The sequence below is a fragment of the Centruroides vittatus genome, unplaced genomic scaffold (assembly GCF_030686945.1).
Source record: "Centruroides vittatus isolate TY-2023 unplaced genomic scaffold, ASM3068694v2 contig_904, whole genome shotgun sequence".
Taxonomy (NCBI): domain Eukaryota; kingdom Metazoa; phylum Arthropoda; class Arachnida; order Scorpiones; family Buthidae; genus Centruroides; species Centruroides vittatus.
In genome coordinates, this window is record NW_027122594.1 from 1,461,015 (window position 1) to 1,484,757 (window position 23,743).

General features: G+C 33.4%; 1 protein-coding gene and 2 non-coding genes across 3 annotated transcripts in view; 1 reads left to right on the forward strand and 2 right to left on the reverse strand.

The window, feature by feature from the left end:
- The window catches only part of LOC136984131 (meiosis regulator and mRNA stability factor 1-like), a 129,460-nt gene extending 115,435 nt beyond the window's left edge, over positions 1-14,025 (reverse strand). Inside the window, 3 exon segments of the mRNA XM_067281066.1 lie at positions 2,184-2,422; positions 8,484-8,605; positions 13,981-14,025. Of these exon segments, the coding sequence (XP_067137167.1) occupies positions 2,184-2,422; positions 8,484-8,514 (270 nt within the window). The 5' untranslated portion in view covers positions 8,515-8,605; positions 13,981-14,025.
- Positions 14,026-20,049: 6,024 nt separating this feature from the next.
- On the forward strand, positions 20,050-20,214 carry LOC136984150 (U1 spliceosomal RNA). The gene has a single exon (XR_010882154.1). It is a non-coding gene; the product is annotated as a U1 spliceosomal RNA (small nuclear RNA).
- A 3,138-nt stretch (positions 20,215-23,352) lies between these two features.
- Positions 23,353-23,517, reverse strand: LOC136984149 (U1 spliceosomal RNA). The gene has a single exon (XR_010882153.1). It is a non-coding gene; the product is annotated as a U1 spliceosomal RNA (small nuclear RNA).
- Between the last annotated feature and the right edge of the window lie 226 nt (positions 23,518-23,743).

Here is a 23,743-nt window from a genome sequence, read left to right on the forward strand (position 1 = left end):
AAAGTATGTAAATATTTTGAGGGCAGTGGTGATCGTGTAAGGTATGCAAGACAGAATGCTACAAGGCAAGATTGAAGGTGCCTCTAAAGTCAATTGTGATTATAGCAGTGTGTTCGTTGTTTTGCTAAGCCTAGTGGATGTAATGAGTAACTTGTTTAATGGCATCTATTTTGCCTTGTTTTAGGGAACCAAACTGATTCTCATCTATCTTCTTAATAAAGAAAATAAATTAATTGAATATCTATCTGTTAATTGAAGAAGCCAAACCAGAAGTGACTAATCAGAAATGTTTTTGGATCTATACATTCAGCTTCAGCCAAGTAGTTCCTTGTAAACTTCCAAAATATGTTATAGAAAAAATACTCAAATAAAAAGGACACACTTCTTTAGAACATCTCAAATGAATGCTGGTTTACATTGGGCTATATTAATGCTACTAAATACTAATTAAATGTGAAGTAATTTGATCTAGAGGTAAGAATTAGGCACCGTCTCTTGGTAAATTTAATAACTGTAATTAAATTAAAATAAATTTAGAAGGTTCTAGAAGAAAAGAATTAGCCCAAAGCCCAAATTGACTGAAACCTGCAGCTTCCACTTACTAAGTGAATGCATTGCTATCCAGTCTTGTTATCCAGACCTCAATTCAATCTTTGACTTCAAAACTATTAATTCAGATATAACCATATTAGTCACTCACAGCACCGACTGGGGATAAGTTCCATCGTGGAATGAATTAAACTCTTAAGTCAAAGCACCACTGTATATACTGTATAATAAATTTTAAACAATTAAAACTTAGATGATGTGGGTTCTAACCAAATTTACAATTTTATAGTACTCTATCCACCACCTATTGGATCATCTAGCCCAGGGGTGGCCAACTTTTGTGCACATAAGATCTACTTTTTATCGTAAAAATGTGTCGCGATCGACTTGTTGTCATAGGCATAGTCTAAGTGGGGAGGGGAAGTGTGAAATACATACTATGTTTATACACTGTTTCAGTACGAAGTGCACTCACTGCTTGTGAGTCGAGTCATAACTGCATGTCAAGACATCGCTAGCGATCGACCGGATCGATCGCGATCGACTTGTTGGCCACTCCTGATCTAGCCGAATGGGCATTACCCCTAATGTGATGCTATAAGTTCATACAGTGTCACTTGATGTGCATTTCAAAAAAAGGCTCTCCAGGCCACCAACAAGGCATTAATGTATTTATAGTTAATGGCTTGGCCTAAAAATAAAATTTTATAGATGTGTAGTGTCTCCATATAGCTTGTTTTATAGATTTCCCCTCAAAATAAACCTTGGATCATCTTGGTAATAAACTCAGCTATTGTTTGTTATATTTTTATTATTTTTTTTTATATACATTTTACACGTGTATCTTTACGTTTTCTTTTTTCATAACTTCAAAGATGTGGCTAGAATAAATATTTCAAATGTGTGAAATGTTTATTCTATTCAAATGCAACCAACATTCAATTTGTATTTTTTTCCTTATGGCAACTTTAAAAAGTGATGTTGTACAGAATTAAGCAGAAAACATGGTGAGAACTTGGTAACCCATCATCCAATTTTAACAAAAACTTGTTTGTTTCTAATCGCATTTGGGATTTTTAAAAATTTGGCAGTATTTTGTACCTTTTTTTCTATATTTAATTACAACCAATCAATCTGAAACATTTAGTAGTATATAGATATAGCATGGCCTCACTAATGATATTATAATAAAATTTCATTAAAAGAAAGATACAAGTAAATTTGTAATCATTTACAATTATTGTTGTTGAATTTTCTTTATAAACAATAAAACTGATTCCATGAGGTGGAAAATAAATGAAGGAGGTTGAAAGCACAATCCAATTAAAATATTAATCAAATTATATCTTGTTTATATGATTTAGCCTATAGTAGAATTAGTTTCATATGTCATTTTGCTTAATGTTACAGTTTCATAGAACCTATCAACAATATTAAGTGAGGACATGCCGTATATTTAAAAGTTTATAACGGTGTGCCAGTGTACTTTGTGAACCTAGGTAAACTAAAGGACCACAGACAGATTCATTTGTTAAGATCAAGCTTATTAGAGACAATTCCATTCCATTCCACACAAAAATAAAGAAAAACTTCACTATCAGCAAAATATAATAAACAACAAAAGTAAAACTTACTTGTGCCAAATTGAGTTCTTGAATAACTTCTTTATTTTCTTTATTAATATCACAGACACACAAAAATTCTGCTTCTCTATGTCCACGAAAAAATCTCTCTCTTATAGCCTGGACGAGAGCTATGACCGATTTCCCCTTGGGAACCTGACAATTTTCAATATCCCAAAAAACACCAATTGGTGGTAATGCTTCCAAAGACACATTTTGAAATTTTGCAGCTAGATTGTTTCGTGGGCTATCTAGAATTACAAGAATTCAATAAAATTGTTAAAGAAAATAATTGAGAATTTACAACTTTTATTTTACATTTTTATCTAAGTTTTTTTCTTTTTAATAAAAAGTATCTATATATAAAAAAAATTATCAATTTAATGCTTCATTCATTACCTTTCTGCTCAATGAAGGACTGTGGTATTATGGAGTTAGATTGTATAAATGATTTATTCAGTAATCCTTTCACCAATATGGCAGAGCAACATCCAGAAATTTTTCACAAGTGGTCTGTCCCAGATATGTCAAGCCCTGTCCCTCACCACCCCCATTGTGGGCCTAGTCAAACCCGCAATTTATATGAAAACAGATCTTCTTAGTGCCCATAGAACAAAGTGTTTAAAAAAGTCTCACACTTCTGTCAGAAATTCTAATAGCATTACAGTAATACAGTGACTAAATTATCGCGATCTGACTTCTCGGCAAATTTTAATACAGTAGAGCATTGATTATCCGACTCAATTGGGGACTGAGGTTGGTCGGATAACCGAAAAGCATGAAAAAATACATTATTAGTATAGTATATTAGTATATCCCATGTAATAAGCATATTAGAATATCACTATTAACTTACTTCGCATTGAATTTTCATTGATGTTAAGCCTAACAAAATTTTTTCATACTTTATTATTTCTTTATTTTGCACAAAACAAATACAGAAATAAAAAAAAAAAAAATAGAAAATTAAGCTCGGTTTAAATACTGGCCTCCCTTTCATGGTTGAGCCAGTGTTTCCAGCTAAAACAGCAAAAATTTAACAAAAATAATATTAAAGTAGCCAAGACAAAGCCAAATATTGTAGCGTCACATCACTAGCAGACATTTGAATTTGCCGACCACGTTCTAGTCAGTCATATCAGTTAACCGATCATCTAACCGTCACACACAACTGCCTCACCGTCACATGTGACAAAATGGTGACAACCGATGTGACGATCAACTGTCACATTGGTTAACTGATGTGACAATTGATCGGGGGTCGGATAATCGATGCTCTACTGTACTCTAATTGATCATTAAAATCTAATTATTAATTAATATTATCTCTAATTATATTAATATTATGTAATTAATATATAAAATTATTCAATTTGTTCAAGTACTTGTTATTAATTAATTACTAACTATTACATAACACTGATGCCAATTTGACTTGTACCTTATTCTCATTATTTTCAACAAATTATAAGCTGCTTATTTGCAGCTTATAATTTGTATATATAGTAATACCCTGAACTTACGCGATAGGTGGAACCAAGCGATAACTGCGTAAGTCAAATTTGCATAAGTCGGTGTACAATTTCGCATGTAAATACATACAAATTATTTTTAATTGGGGCCGGAGACAAAAAAAAACAATAACTTAGAAAAAAATGTTTAATAAAATCTTAGATAGTACATATGTATAACAAATTATATTATATGTAAACTGAAGCTATTTTGATGTAGAAGGCTTCATAAAATCTAACAAATTCATCTGACCGCTCAAAGATTATTTTTTTCTCCCGCAAAATTTCCTTGTAGCATGCTAATAATTTTTTTATTTCTCGTTTTGTAGAAGAAATGCACTCTCCGTTGGAGTCTATATTTTCTAAAATTTGTAACCCCTTTTCATTTTTGTATCAAAGACTTTAATAATGTTAACTTTACATTCCAAAGATAAAGTTTTTCTTTTCTTGTTTGATGCAGAAGAATCAGTTCTACTTCGTTTTGATGACATAGTAGAGTCTGTCAAGTCTCCGTAGATATAACAACCACAGAAATAAATAACAAAATAAATTGTAGCTATGCGTCAATTCCGTGCAACACATCCGAACATGTAAGCCGAACAATAGTGTGAGGGGAGTGAGTAATCCATAGTTGCATGGCGCTCAAACAAAAGATGAATCAATGAAATTTAAAAATCGTGTAACTCCAGGTTCGCATAAGTTGAGGCATTACTGTATTAAGAGGCAGAAGTTTTATAAAATTAATAACGGAATACCTGTAGAGTGTGAAGTAATTCTGATGAGATCCTCTCCTATCTTATCTATATTCTCTGTACATTTCATCAGAATTATTTCACACCCTATAGGTATTCCGTTATTAATTTTATAAAAATTCCGCCTCCCAATATATACTTAATTTTAGATTTAAGTTTACTCCCTTTTTTAATTTAGCATATGTTATACTGTCCTAATGTGTATAAGTGTGGAGCCAAAAGAATTTTTAACTTCATTTTCCTCTCCTTTTTTCAACTACGTATATATCTTCTCATGAGTTATGTTGGTTTAACTGTCACTATCTCAGGTAATTAAGTTTTATTGTATAAACTGTTGTATGCATATCCTAATTTTTTCAATGCATTCTGTAAATTTGTAAACCTATAATCAATTTGCTGATAAATATGTAAAAAATAGGTCTGAAGAGGGGTGTTAGGCCTGAAATGCATATCCGTTTACACTAATAAACCAACCTTTTTCCAACTGAAAGTGTTTCCTGTGCAATATGTTCTGAACAGCAACATCGTGCTAAGTTAATACATTGAGTTGGAAATATTTGATACAAGAGCAATTGGTCTTCCCATCAACAAATTATACATTAAAAATGAAATTCTCCAAAATAACTCTTGTAGAGTTTTGGATTTTTGTCCAACCCAAATAACCAGCTTTCGCTACAACAACACTAAAAATTTTGTTACAGTTTTCAACATGTTTGTTTTAGCTTGGATCTCACATTCACCAATACAAAAACTCAAAAACGATTAAGATTTACTAATATAAGAATAAATGAAGAAATGAAAGTAGATATATCACATATTAGACTTGATATAATCTGTAAAATTTGACAAGCTCATGTATCACACTATAATTGAAAAAAAGACATTCCATTTTTATAAAAAGTTATTTTAGACACAGTTTTTACAAATACAATTTTTTAAATTAAATTTAAATTTGTCTTTTTACTTATTCTGCAATCTATAATTTTTAATAAGATATGTTCATGCATATTTTTGCTGTTATTTTATGATCTTAGTAATTTTGCTGTTCCATAAATGTTTCTTATATTCAAAGGTGTTCTACGACTTCAAAAATATTAAGAACCATTGCTCTAAGCCCTGTTCTTTTTTTTAATCTACACAAATGATTTACCATCTATATTTAAAGACATGGAATCAATGGGTTTTTACTACAGAATATAGATATTCACACATTATAATACATTGATGATTTGATTATCTTACCAAAAATCCAAATAAATATGCAAAGAAAGTTAAATAGGTTACAAAAATATTTGCAAAAAAATGGTCTTGAAATAAACCATGATAAAATAAAGATTTTTATATTCGACAATGGTTCTTGATCATGAAAACCAGACAAATTATTTATTGACAAGAAATATACAGTAGAGCATTGTTTATCCGAAAACCGGTCAACCGAAATGTCGGTTAACCGAAAGCTTTCCAGTCGGATTGTGTCGTGCTGAATCGAACGTTTTTGATACTAGATTAACTTCTAAAGTATAATTTTCATGTTTTTATATTTTTCAATATATTTATTTTGTTTGTACAAAATGAAGAAATAATTTTTAACAATACGATAGCCTCGATTATTATTATAAAAATTTTCATTAGGCTTAAAATCGACGAAAATTCAACACAAAGCGACATGCAACGAAGAAAAATTTCAACATGGGATAGGTTAATATATTTTTTCGTACATAATCGGCTATCCAAAAAATCAGTTATCCGAACAACCCCAGTCCCCAATTGATTCAGATAAATGATGCTCTACTGTATAAGAATAGTTAGAGATTTCTTATCTGCGGGGGGTCTTGTTTGCTTCTCCTTTAACATTTGTTAATCATTTCAAATTTAAAAAAAAGAAACTTATGTTAAAAATAAAAAAAGTAATTAAAATTCACAATTCAATCAAATCCACTAATATCTATTTGCACAAGTCTCTGGGTAATTCATTCGTAGATACTCTCACACTACGAAATTCAAACTTGGGACATTTCCCAATTTATCAATATTACATATGCTGTATTATAAAAGCTATTTAGCTTAGATCATACCATACCTTACTATTCCTTGAAAACAGAACTAAATCTCCAAGATATTAGGATTAACGTATTAAAAAGGATGCTTAATTATATAGGAAGGATATTTAAAGACCCACCTTCACTGGATTATTCAGTATATTTAAAATTAAAAGAACTTAGTGAAAAGAAACATAACTGATATACTCAATTTGACAATATTTTGCATTTAGCAGGTGTTTCTTTAAGACTACTGAAATCTTGTCTGGAAGACACCTCTGAGATATCTATGACATACTTATACAACTTTCAAGAATATTCATTCAAACAATTCAGCTAAAATAAGTGCAGCATCTTATCATTTCTGATACTCTGTTTTTCTACTATCTATTTCTGACCCATCTACAATTTATAGCCAGAACATCAGTTTTAATCTGAAAGTGTTTTTTTATTCAACACCAGCTAAATAAGTTATTTTCTGTATGGAAAAACATTGGCATTAACTTTAATCAGTTCAGATTTGTGTCAGTTTTGTAATATTTACTTTCTCATTGTATTAAATTTTCACACTTTAGATCAGAATTTAATTATAATCTTACTTTCGTTATTTACAGAAATGATATTGTACAAAATTATTTTGTTAAAGATGTATCAACTCGTTTTTGTTTTCATTTTATAATTTGTTAAATAAAATTCTGACTAATGTATTCTCCCCCCATTCCAGGGGGTTCTAACCCTTAAAGGAATTAATAAATTGAATTGAATTATCTGACTTAATTCTTTCTGTTCGACAAATGATATGTAAGTATATAACAAAAATGAATGACCTGTGAAAAATATACTGTACCCTGCAAAGATTTTTACTCAAGATAGATGCCTAATATGATTTTTAGCACTCTAAAAATAAGGGAATGAAAACTTTTTTAGCACTTTAAAATCCTATCCTTGGTCATCAGCATCATTCTATTTAGAATACCTGTTTTTATCAACTGTGTAGATCAGTTTAACTCTTTCAAATCAACTCTATTTTGACATGTGCATATTCTTCATGTTGCTCATCTATTAATTTACTTGGAACAATGTGACAACAGGTGCAATGTGTTTTAAAGTTACTATGAAGAATGTCATGTGCAGAACTATGCAAAATTTCTGAAATGTTAACCTGATCATCTATTGGTGCATTGAGACAGAGGAGCAACTATATAGATCATCATTATAAAGATTAAAAATCTTTTTATTTACTTTTGGATTTTTTAGAACAATGGTCCCAGAACTTTCAGACAATGTATAATTAAGAAATTTTAATATTTTAAAATAATTCCAAGTAAATAAATGTAATATTCACATTTAAAGTAACAAAAATATTAGAATTATCTTATATCTATTGTTTCTTATTTATTTAATAATGAGATTTATAAATATTTTCATCTTTGAGAAATACATTTAATAATAATATTGTTAATCTTCAAGCCCACATAACTTTACGTGAAAATTTTTCATCTGGTACTAGAAGCTCAAGAAATTTGAAATTCAAATAAAAGTTCTTATGTCCTAATGAATTTTAGTTATATCTGATGATGAGCTGCAAAAGCTCAAAAAAATTTAATACATTAAAATAATAAAAGGACCTCTGTAAAATAGCAGCAGTTTTTCTTAGAGTGAATACATTTAATAATTTTTTGAGACTAATTTTTTTAGCATGTGTTAATTGGCTGATATTGACTATCACAATACCATATGCCCCGTTAATTTTAACATTTAGACACAAAAGGCAGACCATATGTGACTATTATACATGATCCAAATGAATTCTGCAAGTCACTGAAAATTTTCTGTAATTTAATCCCTATCATTTGCAAGTATGTTAATTCAAATTATGTTCATAAATGTATCAAATGTACAGATGATTTGTTTTCGAGTATTAAACACACAAAATTTTTTTATTTGGCTAATAATATATTTTATATCTCAAAATACCTTTTTTTAATAGAAAAAAATTAATATACTTACTTCTCTTATTCATCTCTGCCATCTTATACATAAAATGATTAGTTTTACGGCCAGCTGAAAATCTCTAAAAATTCCGTCTGCCATTCTGCACGCATTGATGGTACTTATTATACAAAAATACTCTGAAATGCAAAAATATAAATCATTCTAAAATATAGCAAAATAAATTATTATTATTAAAAAATTTAAATAATTGTAACCTATATTTTAATTTAATTTCATCTCAAAGTATTAGCGAGGTTGAGGCCAAAGTTTTAAATGCAAAAACGTGTACATCGGACGTTCGGCGCCACTTTCCTGTAAGCCTAGACGTTTGACAATGGCATTTGGAATGTCGAGCATGATTCCACCGACTTTCCAAACGCCATTGTCAAACTTCTCGGCTTACGGGAAAGTGGCGCCGAACGTCCGACGTACACGTTTTTGCGTTTAAAACTTCGGCCTCAACCTCGCTATTTTTACGTTAATTGATATTAAAAGTAATTATTTGAAATACTCAAAATGACAATGAAATAAAATTTTTCACAAACATTTCACATAAATTTCTATTTTCAATTGTTCTTAGAACACCAATTTATGTAGTTTAAGGTTTTGTTTCTCAAAAATTAATTTGTTTGGAAAATTATTACATAATTTTGCATTACATTTTAAAATAAAGATACAGTAGAGCATCAATTATCCGACCCCCGATTAACCGACCTATCGGTTAACCGACCGCGTTCTAGTCGACAAATTCAAATGTCCGCTAGTGATGTGGTGCTACAATATTTGGCTATGTCTTGGCTACTTTAATATTATTTTTGTTAAACTTTTGCATGTTTTAGCTGGCAACACTGGCTTGACCATGAAAGGGAGGCTAGTATTTAAACCAGGCCTAATACACTATACTAATAATGTATTTTTTCATACTTTTCGGTTATCCGACTTTTCAGTTATCCGACCAACCCCAGTCCCCAATTAAGTCGGATAATCGATGCTCTACTGTATTTGAATTCAGTAAAATTTAACGTTTTAATTAAAATAATCTAAAAGCATACATAAACTGAGAAAAGAATGTGAAACTGATTTTAATTTTTGTGGATAGAGAAATTGCACAACATCAAAAATCTGTTTCTGACATTGGAATCATTTTTATATGATGATAATTTCATTGTAAAGGTTGTCATAATAGGTAGTAACATGATTTTTGAGTAACTTCATAAAAAAATGAAAAAATTCTATTTCTTTTTTCAAGTATCTGTTATTGAAAGTGAATCGTTACATAAGAAATATGACAACGGTTAAATGACCAACTCAGACTTCTCCAGCAGATACGCATTATTTGGATGAAGTTTTGTATGACATTTTTGCATAATTGAGGTTCTATTTCTGTAATAACAGCTAGGATGTTTTAAGCTCCAGAACTGTTTGTGGATTACCTGTGTTATTATCCTTCATGTACACACAAGAAGTCTGAAGTGGTCAAATCGTGTGTTTGATGGCTGATCAACATTTCCTTTGAAAAATTACACATCCAGCAAGAGTTTTATCACTTGTACATGAAACATGAAACATCTTCAAGATCAAGTTGCATCAATTTTTTGGCCACACAAAGTCAGTTAACACGCTACGGTAATGCAGACCATTTACCATTACAGCATTTCTGAAGTGCAGTCCAATAACTCCTGCAGCCCACAGATCTTGTCAAATTGCAATTATCTGGTTACAAAGGCATTAACTTACTTTCCACAAAAAGCTTCTGTAAATTTCACAATCAACTTTTGATTTCTTTTGGTACTGGGTATGCAAGTCTTACCAAAAACAGCATGTAATTAATTATCTTTGCATGTATTAAAGATGGCTGATTTTTGTAAAGATTTCAATATCATGTTCTGCAGCAATATACTGTTCTATTTTTCCTCCCAGTCTCAACATGCCAAACGACATATTACCAGTCAAAAAACAAATTGTGTACTGTATAATGAGTGTGTTAAAATAGCAATCGGATTTGATTTAGTAGTGACCAGAAGAAAAAAATGTGTAGAAAAATCTGAGAGTTCACAATATAAAAGCAATGGATATTGATGTTCTGATTTCTATAATGTAATTTTATTATATCTATAATATATAATATAGCCATGGTGACCACACTGCAGCTCTTCTAGATCCTATGCGGCACCTATATACTTACACAATTTCTTTTTATAAACTTGGTAAATACTACTTACAACCTGTAATAATTTTATAAGTTTACTAATCATTACATAGTGTGATAAACAATATAACTTGCAACTTCTCGGACAGACAAGAAAGCTAATGTCTGATTTACACAAGTACTGTTCAGTAGCTAAAACTAGTTGCTAAATCAAGTAGCTAAACTTTTTGAATTTCTTGTTTAGTACATGTCTACATACACACTGATAAATGTGTTTAATAGTTGATATAAAAATGGTATATTGTATGATAATCCATTCTGCATTAATGTAAGGTTCCAGAATAAGTCCAAATATCTCACCAAAACTTTTGAATTAAAAAAAAGAAAAAGACCATATCTATAAACAATCCCTCTCCGTGTCAATTCCCTTCTTCCAGAATCTTCTAAATTATTTAATAAATATTAATTTAATTCTAATTATTAAATTTAATAAGAGATGGTGCCTAACACCTACCTCTAATACCAAACTATTCAGTATTTAATTATTAATAGTAGCAGTAAAGAAGCCCAGTTCATTACAGCGATCATTTGGTTTATTACGAAAAAGACTTTACAACAGCAACAAAAAAGAAACCTCAGACAGCACATTATTTTAATCAATCTCTTGCTTATCCTTCAATAACATCAAACAGAAACATTTTGTACACTTATAATTACTATTATAACTGAAGATTTTACATTAAAAATTTTCATGTTGATAATACATAAAAAAAGTTACGAGCAGTTGAAAAAAGCATATGCGGGAAAAAAATAAGCTTGGACAGAGTCATTTCTGACAAATAATACCTTGAAAAATACATTAAATGACCTGTTCCTAAATAATGTAAATGAGCTGACATGTGATATTTGCATATTTTTTCCATATTAACATTGAGGTGTATTTGTTTAATGAAAATGGCACCTGGTAAGGCTGTAAGTGTTGATGTACTGTACACAAAGTAATTATCATCCTCTATAGACAAGGCAAATCCTTAAAAAAATAATGCAAAAAAAATTAAAAATTAGTAATTCCACAGTATGGGATACTGTTTCAAAATATCAGTAAAATTCATCCAGAAAAATCAACTGGAAGACCAGCAACTATAACAAAAACTGATCACAAGCCTCTTTGTGAAATAATTTTTAAAAAATCAAGGGGCATCACTTGGTGAATTCCAGTAACTTTATTCGCGAATGGAATAAAGCTACTGGAAAAGAAGTTACAAAAGAAACTTGTCATATCCATCTGTACAAACCTGGCTACAGCTTTTACCAAGTACAAAAAAAATATTTTTACATAACAATTGTGACGTGTATTATGTTTTCTTAGACAAAAGCAAAACCACTTTCACAAAATCACAAAAAACCAATTGAAATGAGCCAAAGAGCACCACTGCTAGATACAAGTGGAAGTAGGTTGTTTGTAGTAATGATGGAAAGTTTGAAATCTGAATTGACGGAAATAGTATTATTGGTCAGAAATGGCTCTGTTCGAGCTTATTTTTTGTCACACGTGATTTTTCAACTGCACATAATTTTTTTTTATGTATTATCAACATGAAAATTTTTAATGTAAAATTTTCAGTTATAATAAAAGTTTACTAATATAAAATAATTATAAATGTACAAAATGTTTCTGTTTAATATTATTGAAGAATAAACTAGAAATTGATTAAAATAATATGCCATCAGAGGTTTTTTTTCTGTCAGGTTTGTAAAAGGACAAAATAGATTCATTATAAGTTTACATGACAAAGGAACCAATTTAAATCACAAGTTCTAAGAGCAGGCATCTCAGGTTGGGGTCGGAATTCAGTTTGGAACCAAACATCGAAGTCAATCTTCCCTTCCAAATTAGTCAAATTACCCCCAGAAATGGGTAAGAGCCCAAACAAAAACTTAGAACAAGGGACTGAAACCAATCAAGGGGCAGATTCCACACAAACTGCATCTCGGAGCATCTCAACTCTTTTCAAACGGTCTCCATCCAACTTGCCTCACTCCCTTCGACCCACACATCCCATCACTGCCAACTTCTCTTCCATTTGTCAAACCACGAGGCTTCCCTTGATGTGGCAATGATCTAGTGATCCACCTCAACACAGAAGCTTACCAACAGACCAAAGAATTTCTTCTAACTCGATAAAGGAATTGTTTAAGAGTCCATCTTCACAGTTCTTCAGATTCTTCAACAAATGGTCTTAGGAGTGGCCCAAAACTGCCTTTTGCCCAAAACACTCCTACACATGATAACCACCATAGCACATCATTCTGATTTGCCAATGCTCTTCGCTGGACGAAGTTTCAGCCTTTTTTTTTACGCATCTTGATGTCAAGCTGCAACACTCGTAGCGTGGATCTTGCATTAGTGACATGCATCCTTTGCTCGCATTACCACCACCAGATGTAATAATTCCCACAATTCATTCTATTGAGGCATCCGAAAATTTGGCATTCTGTGAGAGATTGACAACAACACCAATGTCGCTCATACTACATTGCATGCAGCACTGGCCTCTCTGCTTCCTGCCAACAGACGTTCTGGTCTTCCAGATTGCTGTTTCCAAAAATCTCCTCTGCCGACCTCCAAAGAATCCAGCCCGCCGGATCTCCAGGGGACATTTCCGGCATCCGCCGTCGGAGTGGTCGCGATGCCTCACATAAAACTCCACCTCCGTCAAAACTTTACCCGAAAACCTCTTCCACCGCACGGGAACTTTCCAGACGCCCCACATTTCTTCACCAGATGCTGGGCACCCAGTACTTCCGTAAATACTAGCCACGGCACTCCACGAGCATTCGATAAGTTTCTACAAATTTCACAGCAGTGTCTTTGCCCAAACAGTCGACACCGTGTTCTTACCAAAAACAGACTCTTAACTTGCACTTACTTGTTAGTAAAGTGAGGAGTGACCGGAGATAACTTTTCCCTTTATTAGACGAGTACCAATTTCATTAAATATTACGAACGTCTCTCGTCGTCTTCGTCCACTTCATCCACAAAACGCAACGGGAAAGTCGCTTCCGTCATTCAAGACGTACGCCAACCGCCTCAGAAAGCGGATTCTATGTAATTATCCAGAAAAATATCCCGATTTTTCGGGTGTGGAGATTCACGTCCACCGTCGGCGACGTTTGGCGCGTATGTAAACAAGAAATTACTACGTGTTTTTAACACCAAACGGGGAAGTTGGTCGGTAGTCGACCGCACGGATCCAGCATCTCGATCTGGCGACGTTGCGAAACGTCAGTTTATCCGTGGCCACTAGATTTAACTATTCGGAGGTAGAACGCTCGATCTTCCCGGGATCTTTTAAAACTTACGCAAACTATAAAAAACGGCGACCTTCGATTATCCTTACGTCGTCTCCATACCTCTCCATGTCGAATACTCGTAACAAGGGTTGCCAGATGTTTTTAGCTTTTCTAGCCAAAAGTTTTCTAAAAATTAGCCCAAAAGTTCCTAACTTTTAAAAAATTTTCTTTTATAAATAACCTAAGATTTGACGATAAAATAAAAAAATATCATTTGTATTTTTCCAGCAATAACTTTATCACCAAACAAACCGTTTCTGGACAATTTACATACCTGTTTTTTTTCTTCTTTTTTTAAACTTTTTCCGCACTGTGGGCACTAAGAGGGCCTATTTCAGCAAGCCCCACAATAGAGAGGCCGGGTGATGAGGGACGGGGACCGACATATCCGAACGGACAACCCACCTCCAAATTCGTGGGGATTTTTCGATCTATCGGGATTCGAACCCAGGTCCCCCAGAGCAGTAGGATGACACCTTGACCGCTCGGCCATCCGGCCGCTTAATTTACAGACCTGTTTCATCCCTTAATCAGATCCGAAAATAAGAATCGCAAGACTCAAAATACATGCATAAACTGTGATTTAAACTGGTTAAGAAGTTATTATTGTTTTCATCCTTCATTTACGTTCTAGGGACAACTGCTCCCTATACGGCGGCATTCCGACATGTCCATCTACGTAGATACCAATAGACCTGAACCGTGACGTCATAAGAAGAGTGTATGTTGTATATGACTATTCTGTCTAAAATATGCTATTTTTCGGATTAAAACAGTGGCGTGCCGAGACATTTGATGATAGGGAAGCTGTGTTTCTATAAGAAGCCGACTTCCAGGGGCAATCAGTTAATTACGCGTCAGTAATGGCCTAGGGTTCATTCGTACGTGCGTGGTGGCAGAAGAGACGTACCTGACAAAAACCGACAAAAAAGAAACAGAAAATAAACATATACTATGTACAAAATGGTTTGCTTTAGGACAATCTGCCGTTCGGACATCCTGGACGTCGATGTAGTTCTTTAATGGTCGATCGAAGATGGCTCCGGGACAGTGGCGTCGACAAGTCTGTAGGGCACGAGGAGACTTCCTCTGTTGGCGTCGGGAACACGGTCTAAGTCCGAAGTGGCACGGGTTACAGGTTGGCACAATAGACGAGAAACTTTTTTTTTTTTTTTTTTGCGCGTTGACACACGGCGTTTTGGTTATTCGGAACATTAACCGAGTGCGAAGTGTCCTCGATTGTCGGGGATTATATCAATCTTCGTTCTTTCTTTCGTCCATTTGATTGGTCATTCTCCCTCAATCACGCTTTCCGAGTGGTTGGTCCCTGGTTACTAAACGTAACGAGACTCTTACCCGGAGCGGGAGAAAAGTCAAAATCGAAGATGAATTCGATCTTCCACCGATCATAGGACGACTTCCTTCCGCGATTTATGGCTTCTGCGTCGCTGTTTGATATAAACAATGGGTGTCCGACTACAAACGACTTTTACCTATGATTTTTGAAACTAATAAATTTTTCTCTAAATTAACCGTTTTTTCGCGTCTTTCGTGACGGGTCAGACCTGTACGGAACCTCACATTTCCATACAAGTCTTAAACAAATACTGGAAATGACAAAAATAAACAATTTATGTATTTTAGTTCTAAAATACAAATAATACATACATAATACAAATTGATACGATACAAACAATAATAGAAAAACTTGTTTTTTTAATTTTTTATAAACTAACTCTATTCGGCGATTTTTTCCGCAAAGTCGTTAATTACTTTATCACAAAAACCGCTCGTCGTCGACTCCATCGATGTATTTAAAAGTTCTTTTTCTATCGAAAGCAACGCTAGCGACGACAATTTTTCCTCTGACCGAGTGAGTGTTCCTGGCCAATGTATGAATTTGCTTCGTGGTCGAAAAACTGCGCTCAACAGACGCACCGGTAGATAGTACCATAAAAATTAACGATATTAAATCTTATAATTCTTTTAGTACGTCTTTGTTAGGATCGACATTAATTATAATATGTTTTATGTTTAAGAGTTACTTGTCAATATAGTCCGGACACGAATATAAATATTGCGATTCGCTACGTAATTTAGATAAATCAAAAAATTTCCCATAAAATTTACTTAATTTAAAGAATTAAAACACGCTTGGAAAAATTTTTTTTCATAATATTAAAATTATTAACATGTAAAAGTGATAAAAATTCTAAAGATTTTATGTCTGAAAATCTGTCAATATAATTACAGTATAATTAAAAGAAAATTATAATTAAATATAACTTTGCAAAAAATCGTACATAAAAGTAACATTGAATACTCTTTACTTTTTAAATCTTAAACAATTCACTTAGTCAGATCGTTCCCTACCCAGTGGCTAAGGGATAGAATCGTTGAAAGCGTTAGACGTGTGTAGCTTCCCCGGGCTAAACCGGCTGAGATTGGTGCTCTGTAAAGCGCATGCGCCAATGCCCGCTGGCTGCTTTACACCACTGTTGCCACGTCTACCGATTTTTCGGTAGATCTACCGATTTTGGGTCCGGTCTACCGATCTACCGATTGAAGCACCAAATCTACCGAAAAATTGACGATAATTCAAAAAAGAAATTTTTATTTTCAATGTACCTAAAAATTACCAATAAAACATTTTTTTGTATCTTCATTTCTTATATATTGTAAAAGACTTTATTGCAATACAAAGTTATTTCTGCTGATCTGTTTAGCGCCCTCTATTATGTAGTAACATAATCACTGGTTACCTTATAACAGAAATCGCCAGAAATGTACTCTTTTTAAGCGCGCAATAATTAAAAGAAGACTTTTTTAATGAACCAGACAAAACTCTGTAAATCTCCGAAAAATTTCAGCATCCGAGGCTGTAGATAGCAGCAGTACAGATTATTTTGTGTGGTGATTTCTTCTAACCGTGAACGAATCAAAAGGCGAGATAAGATTTACGAGAACAATTATTAGCTTACATACTTGAATTCTACACAAAAGGCATCTGCAATCGTGAACAATTGACGAATAAAGTATACATTTATCAGATAATAAACAAAGACCCAGTTTGTAAACAATTTACCTTTTGTATATACAACTGACAAGATTATCTTTCAAATTATAAACAGACTCGATCCCAAGCGGTCTTTTGATGCTCGGACATACAAAGAAAATGAACAGATGGCGCCTAACTCAAGCGCGGTTTACAATAACGAATATGATTAATCTTAATTAACATTTGACGTCATTCTATAATTCGTTGAGTAAACTGTTGCAAGAGTTGGTGTGAATGATTTAAAAAATATTCGAAATCCAAAAATGAGTGACCAAGAGTACGATAGTGGTGGTGAAGGCTCTAGTACTACCGGTGTTACCAAAAAAAAAAAAGAAATATGAACAATTCTACAAATACGAGTGGAAAGCCCTACCATAGTTCAAAGGGTGGTTAACCCAAAGTAAAAAAGGGCGACAATTTGCACTTTGCAAGTCTTGTGGCAAAGACGTAAAAATTTCAAGTGGAAAAGACGCTTTACTTAAACATAGTGTAAGGAAATTTCATATGAAAAAAGTGGAGACAATCTCAAGTAAACAAGTCTCAATGATGAAAACTTTTGCTATATCCGGATCAAGGGAAAAACAGTTGGAGGCATCAATTAAAAAAGGTACGTTTTTGTGACTAATTGATTCATTACGTAATTATGACTTTTTTAGTCGCATTTTTTCCGAAATTTTTCAAAAAATTTCAAAAAATTCAAGTTCTCTAATTTCTCTAATTATAATTTCTTATCTTCTTATTTGTTATTCAGGGGAAATACGCCTTTCAGCATTCGTAGCAGAGCACAACCTGCTTTTCTTGCTCATGGAGCATCTGCCGAAATTAATTATGAACATTCTCCCGACTCAAAAATTGCTCAAGGATTGGCATGCATCAGAACCAAAACAACAGCCATTGTGAAGTACGTTACTGGTAACGAGGGTTTTCTTCAAGTTTGTGAAGATTTACGAAATAAAAAAATTTTTCCTTATCGTGAATGAATCAACGGATCGGAGCACAATAAAACACTTATACTTAGTTGTAATGTATTTAAAAGATGACGTTATTCAAGATAGTTTTTTTGGTCTTATTAAATTAAGCGCTTCTGATGCAACTACCTTATATAATCACATTGCTGAAATGTTTAACAACAGTAATATTCCCTACAAAAACAATTTGATAGGATTTGCATCCGATGGAGCTAATGTTATGATGGGAAGTCACCATTCTTTGATGACACTATTAAAAAATGATGTACCTAATTTATATATTATAAAATGTACAGTATATGCGCATTTCACTCGTGCGCATCATATGCCTGTCACAAATTACCTAGGTATGTCGAAGATCTCTGCCGCGATATTTACAATTATTTTAATTCTAGCCCAAAAAGAGTTTCTGAATTCAGCCAAATTCAGCAATTTTGCAATATTAAGACTCACAAAATTCTACATCCATCGCAAACCAGATGGCTTTCAGTTCATGGTGTAGTAATTCGAATCTTAGAACAGTACGCTGCTTTAAAACTATATTTTACTAATGTTGTCAACAGTAATAATGTCCTTGCTGCAAATAATATTTTGCGAAAATTGAATGATCCGGTTTCAAAATTATTTCTAGAATTTTTGGATTATGTGTTGCCTCTATTCAATAATTTAAATGTAGAAATGCAATCCGAGTTCCCAAAATTGCATGTTTTGTATGATAATGTTTGCCTCGTTTTGAAAACAATTTATGATTGCTTCCTTAAAAGAAATTATATTACAACCACTCCAATCAAAAATATTAATTTTAAAAATCCAAGAAATTATTTAGCTATAGAAAACATGTATTTTGGAGCAAAAGTCATCCCTTCAATGACGCAACTGAACCTTACAGATGAACAGATTAAATTTTTTCGACTACGTTGTTTTGATTTTTACATTGAAGGTTGCACCCAAATTACTGTTAGATTTCCTCTTAAAAACAACTCTATAAAAAAAATTTAGTTTTTTGAACCCAACCGTTGTTAAAAGTGGGACTATACATACAATTATAGATGTTGCTTTGTTATTTCTTAATCTCATAACTGATGGAGAACTTCAAAGTTTAGATTCCGAATGGAGACTATTAAGAAATAATCAAGAAATATTTTCAAATTTTATAATCAAAGTTTTCTGGCGAAATATTAAAACTATTACTCTGGGCAATGAAACTCTTGCTTTTCCAGTGTTGTCTCGTTTTGTTGAGAATATCTTGTGTCTGCCTCATTCTTCAGCTAATGTAGAAAGAATATTTTCGTCAATAAATCTGTTAAAAACAAAACAAAGAAATAAACTGAGCTCTGAAACAATCACTGGCTTACTTCTCACTAAACAATTAGTTGGAAAAAATTACTGTTACGATTTTCCTGTGAAAGATAAGTTAATTTCAAAAATAACAAATAGAGTGTTAAACAACATAAAAACGGAAGATATTGAATAATAATTATTATTATTAATATCCGAAAAATAAAAATAATTTTTTGTTAGAAAAATAAGACAAAATGTACCTACTTAATTAGTAAATTACTCTCAATGTCAGATGTGGTAGCTGTATATACGTAATGTGAATGTATGTCTCTTTAATCCGAATGAATAAATCCGGTAGACTTCCTTACAGCTATCAGGTTAGGTACTTCTTTATTGGAAGCTAGCAGATATATCCGGCATTGTCCGGCCAAAAAGTAAAAACGATAGGCTTAAACGTTAAAATTATAACTATATTAAGAGTTTGGTTGCACCAGTATAAAAACAGTGCATATATAATATATATTCTGCTACTAGATGGCGCTAATAGCTAAAGTAGTCAAGATGTGAATCGAAACGATAAGAACGGACGGTGTTAAATGTTTATCGTCCTTTCTCTATAAAATTTTATGGACAAAGTAGGTTAAAGACCAAATCTTTCAACAATATGTAAATAGCTGATTAATTTAGAGAAGACGACGTGCATATTTAATAAAACACCAACGACAAGACCGAAGAATTTTAGACGAGGAGGGAAGAGAAAGGTGGTGGAGCATACTTACCTGGCACCGGGGATAGCCGTGGTCCCGATGGCGGCTCCCCCAGGGTGAGGCTTGACCATTGCACTTGGGTCTAGCTGACCCCTGCCACTACCCCAAACTGGGGCAGATGGGGTGTGTAATTTGTGGTAGCTGGGGACTGCGTTCGCGCTCTCCCCTTTTAAATAATCAAAGAATAGTGATATTTATTTATTGGAAATTACAAATGCATTTCGGGCCTATGTAGCGTTTATCTACACGCGCGTTTTTTGTAAATTAACTAAGTTTTTGTTATATTTATTCTTAATATTTCTGTAGCATTACACTGAAGAGGGGCTTAATCGCTACATAGTTTCGAAATGCATTTGTAATTTCCAGTAAAGGAGTACCTAACCTGGGGACCTATTCTGAGCTCTTCCGATAACTCAACGAGAGTGATACACCGGATATTCGATAAGTCCCCTTAGCGAAAGGCAGTTAACGAACCTTAGACAAATCGCTATTCTGTGCTCCACGTTAAGTGGGTTTCGCTACGAGTAGCCGGTTGAGATGCGTCTGGGTCCCATGCTATCGATAGCTATTACGCTTTAAACAATCACAGTTTAGTTAACATTGTATTTTTGTGACGTGACTGCAACTCGCCGTTTTCTAAGCGAAGCACGTGGTTTTAGCTTTGTCGTGTATCAGCGCTAGTGAAATAGTTTTGTTTAAAAATGTCGAAGAAAGGACAACGAAGCCAGCGAACTACAAGTCGCCAGTCCGAGATGCTCGTTAATTTTATGGAAGACAACCCGAAATTAATGTCAGGGAAGTTAGATGCTTCCTTTACCGTAAAAGATCGCCAGAAATTGTGGCAAGAAATAGCCGACCGTCTGAATTGCGATGGAGTCGGCTCACAAAAACATCCAGAAAGATGGCGAAAAGTAAGGCCAGGAACACACATGCGTAAAATTGTTTGGCAGAAAACTGAATCAGAAATCAGCTTTCAGTTCAGTTTCTGTTTTACGCTTTTATGCCAGAACACACATACGTAAAAATTCTGGCCGAATAGGAAACGCCACTGCCACTAACAGTTTATTAATTTTATTAATTTTTTCCTCTCATATCTATGAGAGGAAAAAATTAATCCCTTTGTACCTTCCATTTTTTCTCCGCTTCCTCTGCTATAATATAGAAAATTTAAATTAATAGACTTATATTCCGAATTCAAATAAAGAACGTGTGATCTAAATACTAGGCCTATATATCGATTTTACAAGACCTACCTGTTGTTTGAAATTTTGCACTTACAGCCATCCATAAACGTTGTTTAAATACAGTGTCTTTATGCATGACACTGATGTGGTCGAACGGATTCGATAAACCACTGTATTTCATTTATTTTTTTCGAGACCGTCACAATTTTAGGGTTAACCCTTGTTGCCGCCATTGTTAGAATAAAAAGCACGTGTCTACTATGACGTCACAGAAAAGACTTCATTTTATTGGAGGAATTTTGGCGTAAAAATTTTACGGCGTAAAAAGTAGAGACATGCTCTACTCTATTTTCAGTTCTGTTTCATCCAAAATTTCAGAAAAATTTTTACGTTTTCTGTTTTATACTAGATTTTACGCTGAATTTTACGCATGTGTGTTCCTGGCCTAACTGATAGTCATAAATTTATATATTTATATTCAAAGCTATCATTTTAATTTATACTTATGCGAATAAAACCTATTTCAGAAATAATGTTCATGCTATAGTTACTTACTTTAAATTTTAACAAGAAGGCAATTACATTATTCATACAATATTCGTAAACAGTTAAAGTAATTATTTTTAAGCAATACAATAACATAGCTTATTAATTCTGTCTCCAATTGCTCGTGAAGTAAAATCATTCTTACACCAAAAGACGCCATGTTGTTTTCACTTTCGTTACGTTCCTAACGGCAGCTCGAGAGTGACCGATAACAAAAACTTAGTTATCGCACGTGGCTATGGCCAGGAACACACATGCTTAAAATTCGGCGTAAAATCTAGCGTAAAACAGAAAGCGTAAAAATTTTTCTGAAATTTTGGCTGAAACAGAACTGAAAATAGAGTAGAGCATGTCTCTACTTTTTACGCGTAAAATTTTTACGCCAAAATTCCTCCAATAAAGAGAAGTCTTTTCTGTGACGTCAAAGTAGACACGTGCTTTTTATTCTAACAATGGCGGCAATGAGGGTTAACCCTACAATTGTGACGGTCTCGAAAAAACAAATAATAAATGAAATAGAGGAGTTTATTGAATCCATTCGACCACATCAGTGTCATGTATAAAGCTACTATATTTAAACAACGTTTATGGATGGCCAGAGCCGTAACTAGGGTATGGCCAATGTGGCCCCCGCCATAGGCGCCGATTTAATAAAGGTGCCAACGAGAAGGTTTCGGAATAATATGTATTCAAAATTAATAACACAAATAAATTTTTATATTTATATTTATATAGTATTTTGAATGTCATTAGATAATATTTTTACAATAGCATTTTTTTCAAATAAAATTATTTTTTTTAATAATAAAAATTTAAAAGGCGCCATTTTTATTCTTGGCCATAGGCGTCCAAAATCCTAGTTACGACTCTGTGAATGGCTATAGGTGCAAAATTTCAAACAACAGGTAGGTCTAGTAGAATTGATTTATAGGCTTAGTATTTAGATTACACGCACGTTCTTTATTTAAATTCGGAGTACAAGTGTATTAATTTAAATTTTCTATATTATAGCAGAGGAAGCGAAAAAATGGAAGGTACAAAGGAATAAATATATGACAAGAAAAAGTTAATAAAATTAGCACTGTTGGTGGCAGTGGTATTTCCTATTCGGTCAGAATTTTTACGTATGTGTGTTCTGGCATAAAAGCGTAAAACAGAAACTGAACTGAAAGCTGATTTCTGATTCAGTTTTCTGCCACACAATCTTACGTATGTGTGTTCGTGGCCTATCGGAACCGAAAACGGAACGTACGGCTCGGAATAGCATTTTCACGATTGATTAAACGCGAATCACATGGTTCCGATAGAAACTGGTTTTTATCGTATTCGTTAGCTTAACCATACTACTCAGAATAGGTCCCCAGGTTAGGTACTCCTTTACTGGAAATTACAAATGCATTTCGAAACTATGTAGCGATTAAGCCCCTCTTCAGTGTAATGCTACAGAAATATTAAGAATAAATATAACAAAAACTTAGTTAATTTACAAAAAACGCGCGTGTAGATAAACGCTACATATGCCCGAAATGCATTTGTAATTTCCAATAAATAAATATCACTATTCTTTGGTTATTTAAAAGGGGAGAGCGCGAACGCAGTCCCCAGCTACCACAAATTACACACCCCATCTGCCCCAGTTTGGGGTAGTGGCAGGGGTCAGCTAGACCCAAGTGCAATGGTCAAGCCTCACCCTGGGGGAGCCGCCATCTGGACCACGGCTATCCCCGGTGCCAGGTAAGTATGCTCCACCACCTTTCTCTTCCCTCCTCGTCTAAAATTCTTCGGTCTTGTCGTTGGTGTTTTATTAAATATGCACGTCGTCTTCTCTAAATTAATCAGCTATTTACATATTGTTGAAAGATTTGGTCTTTAACCTACTTTGTCCATAAAATTTTATAGAGAAAGGACGATAAACATTTAACACCGTCCGTTCTTATCGTTTCGATTCACATCTTGACTACTTTAGCT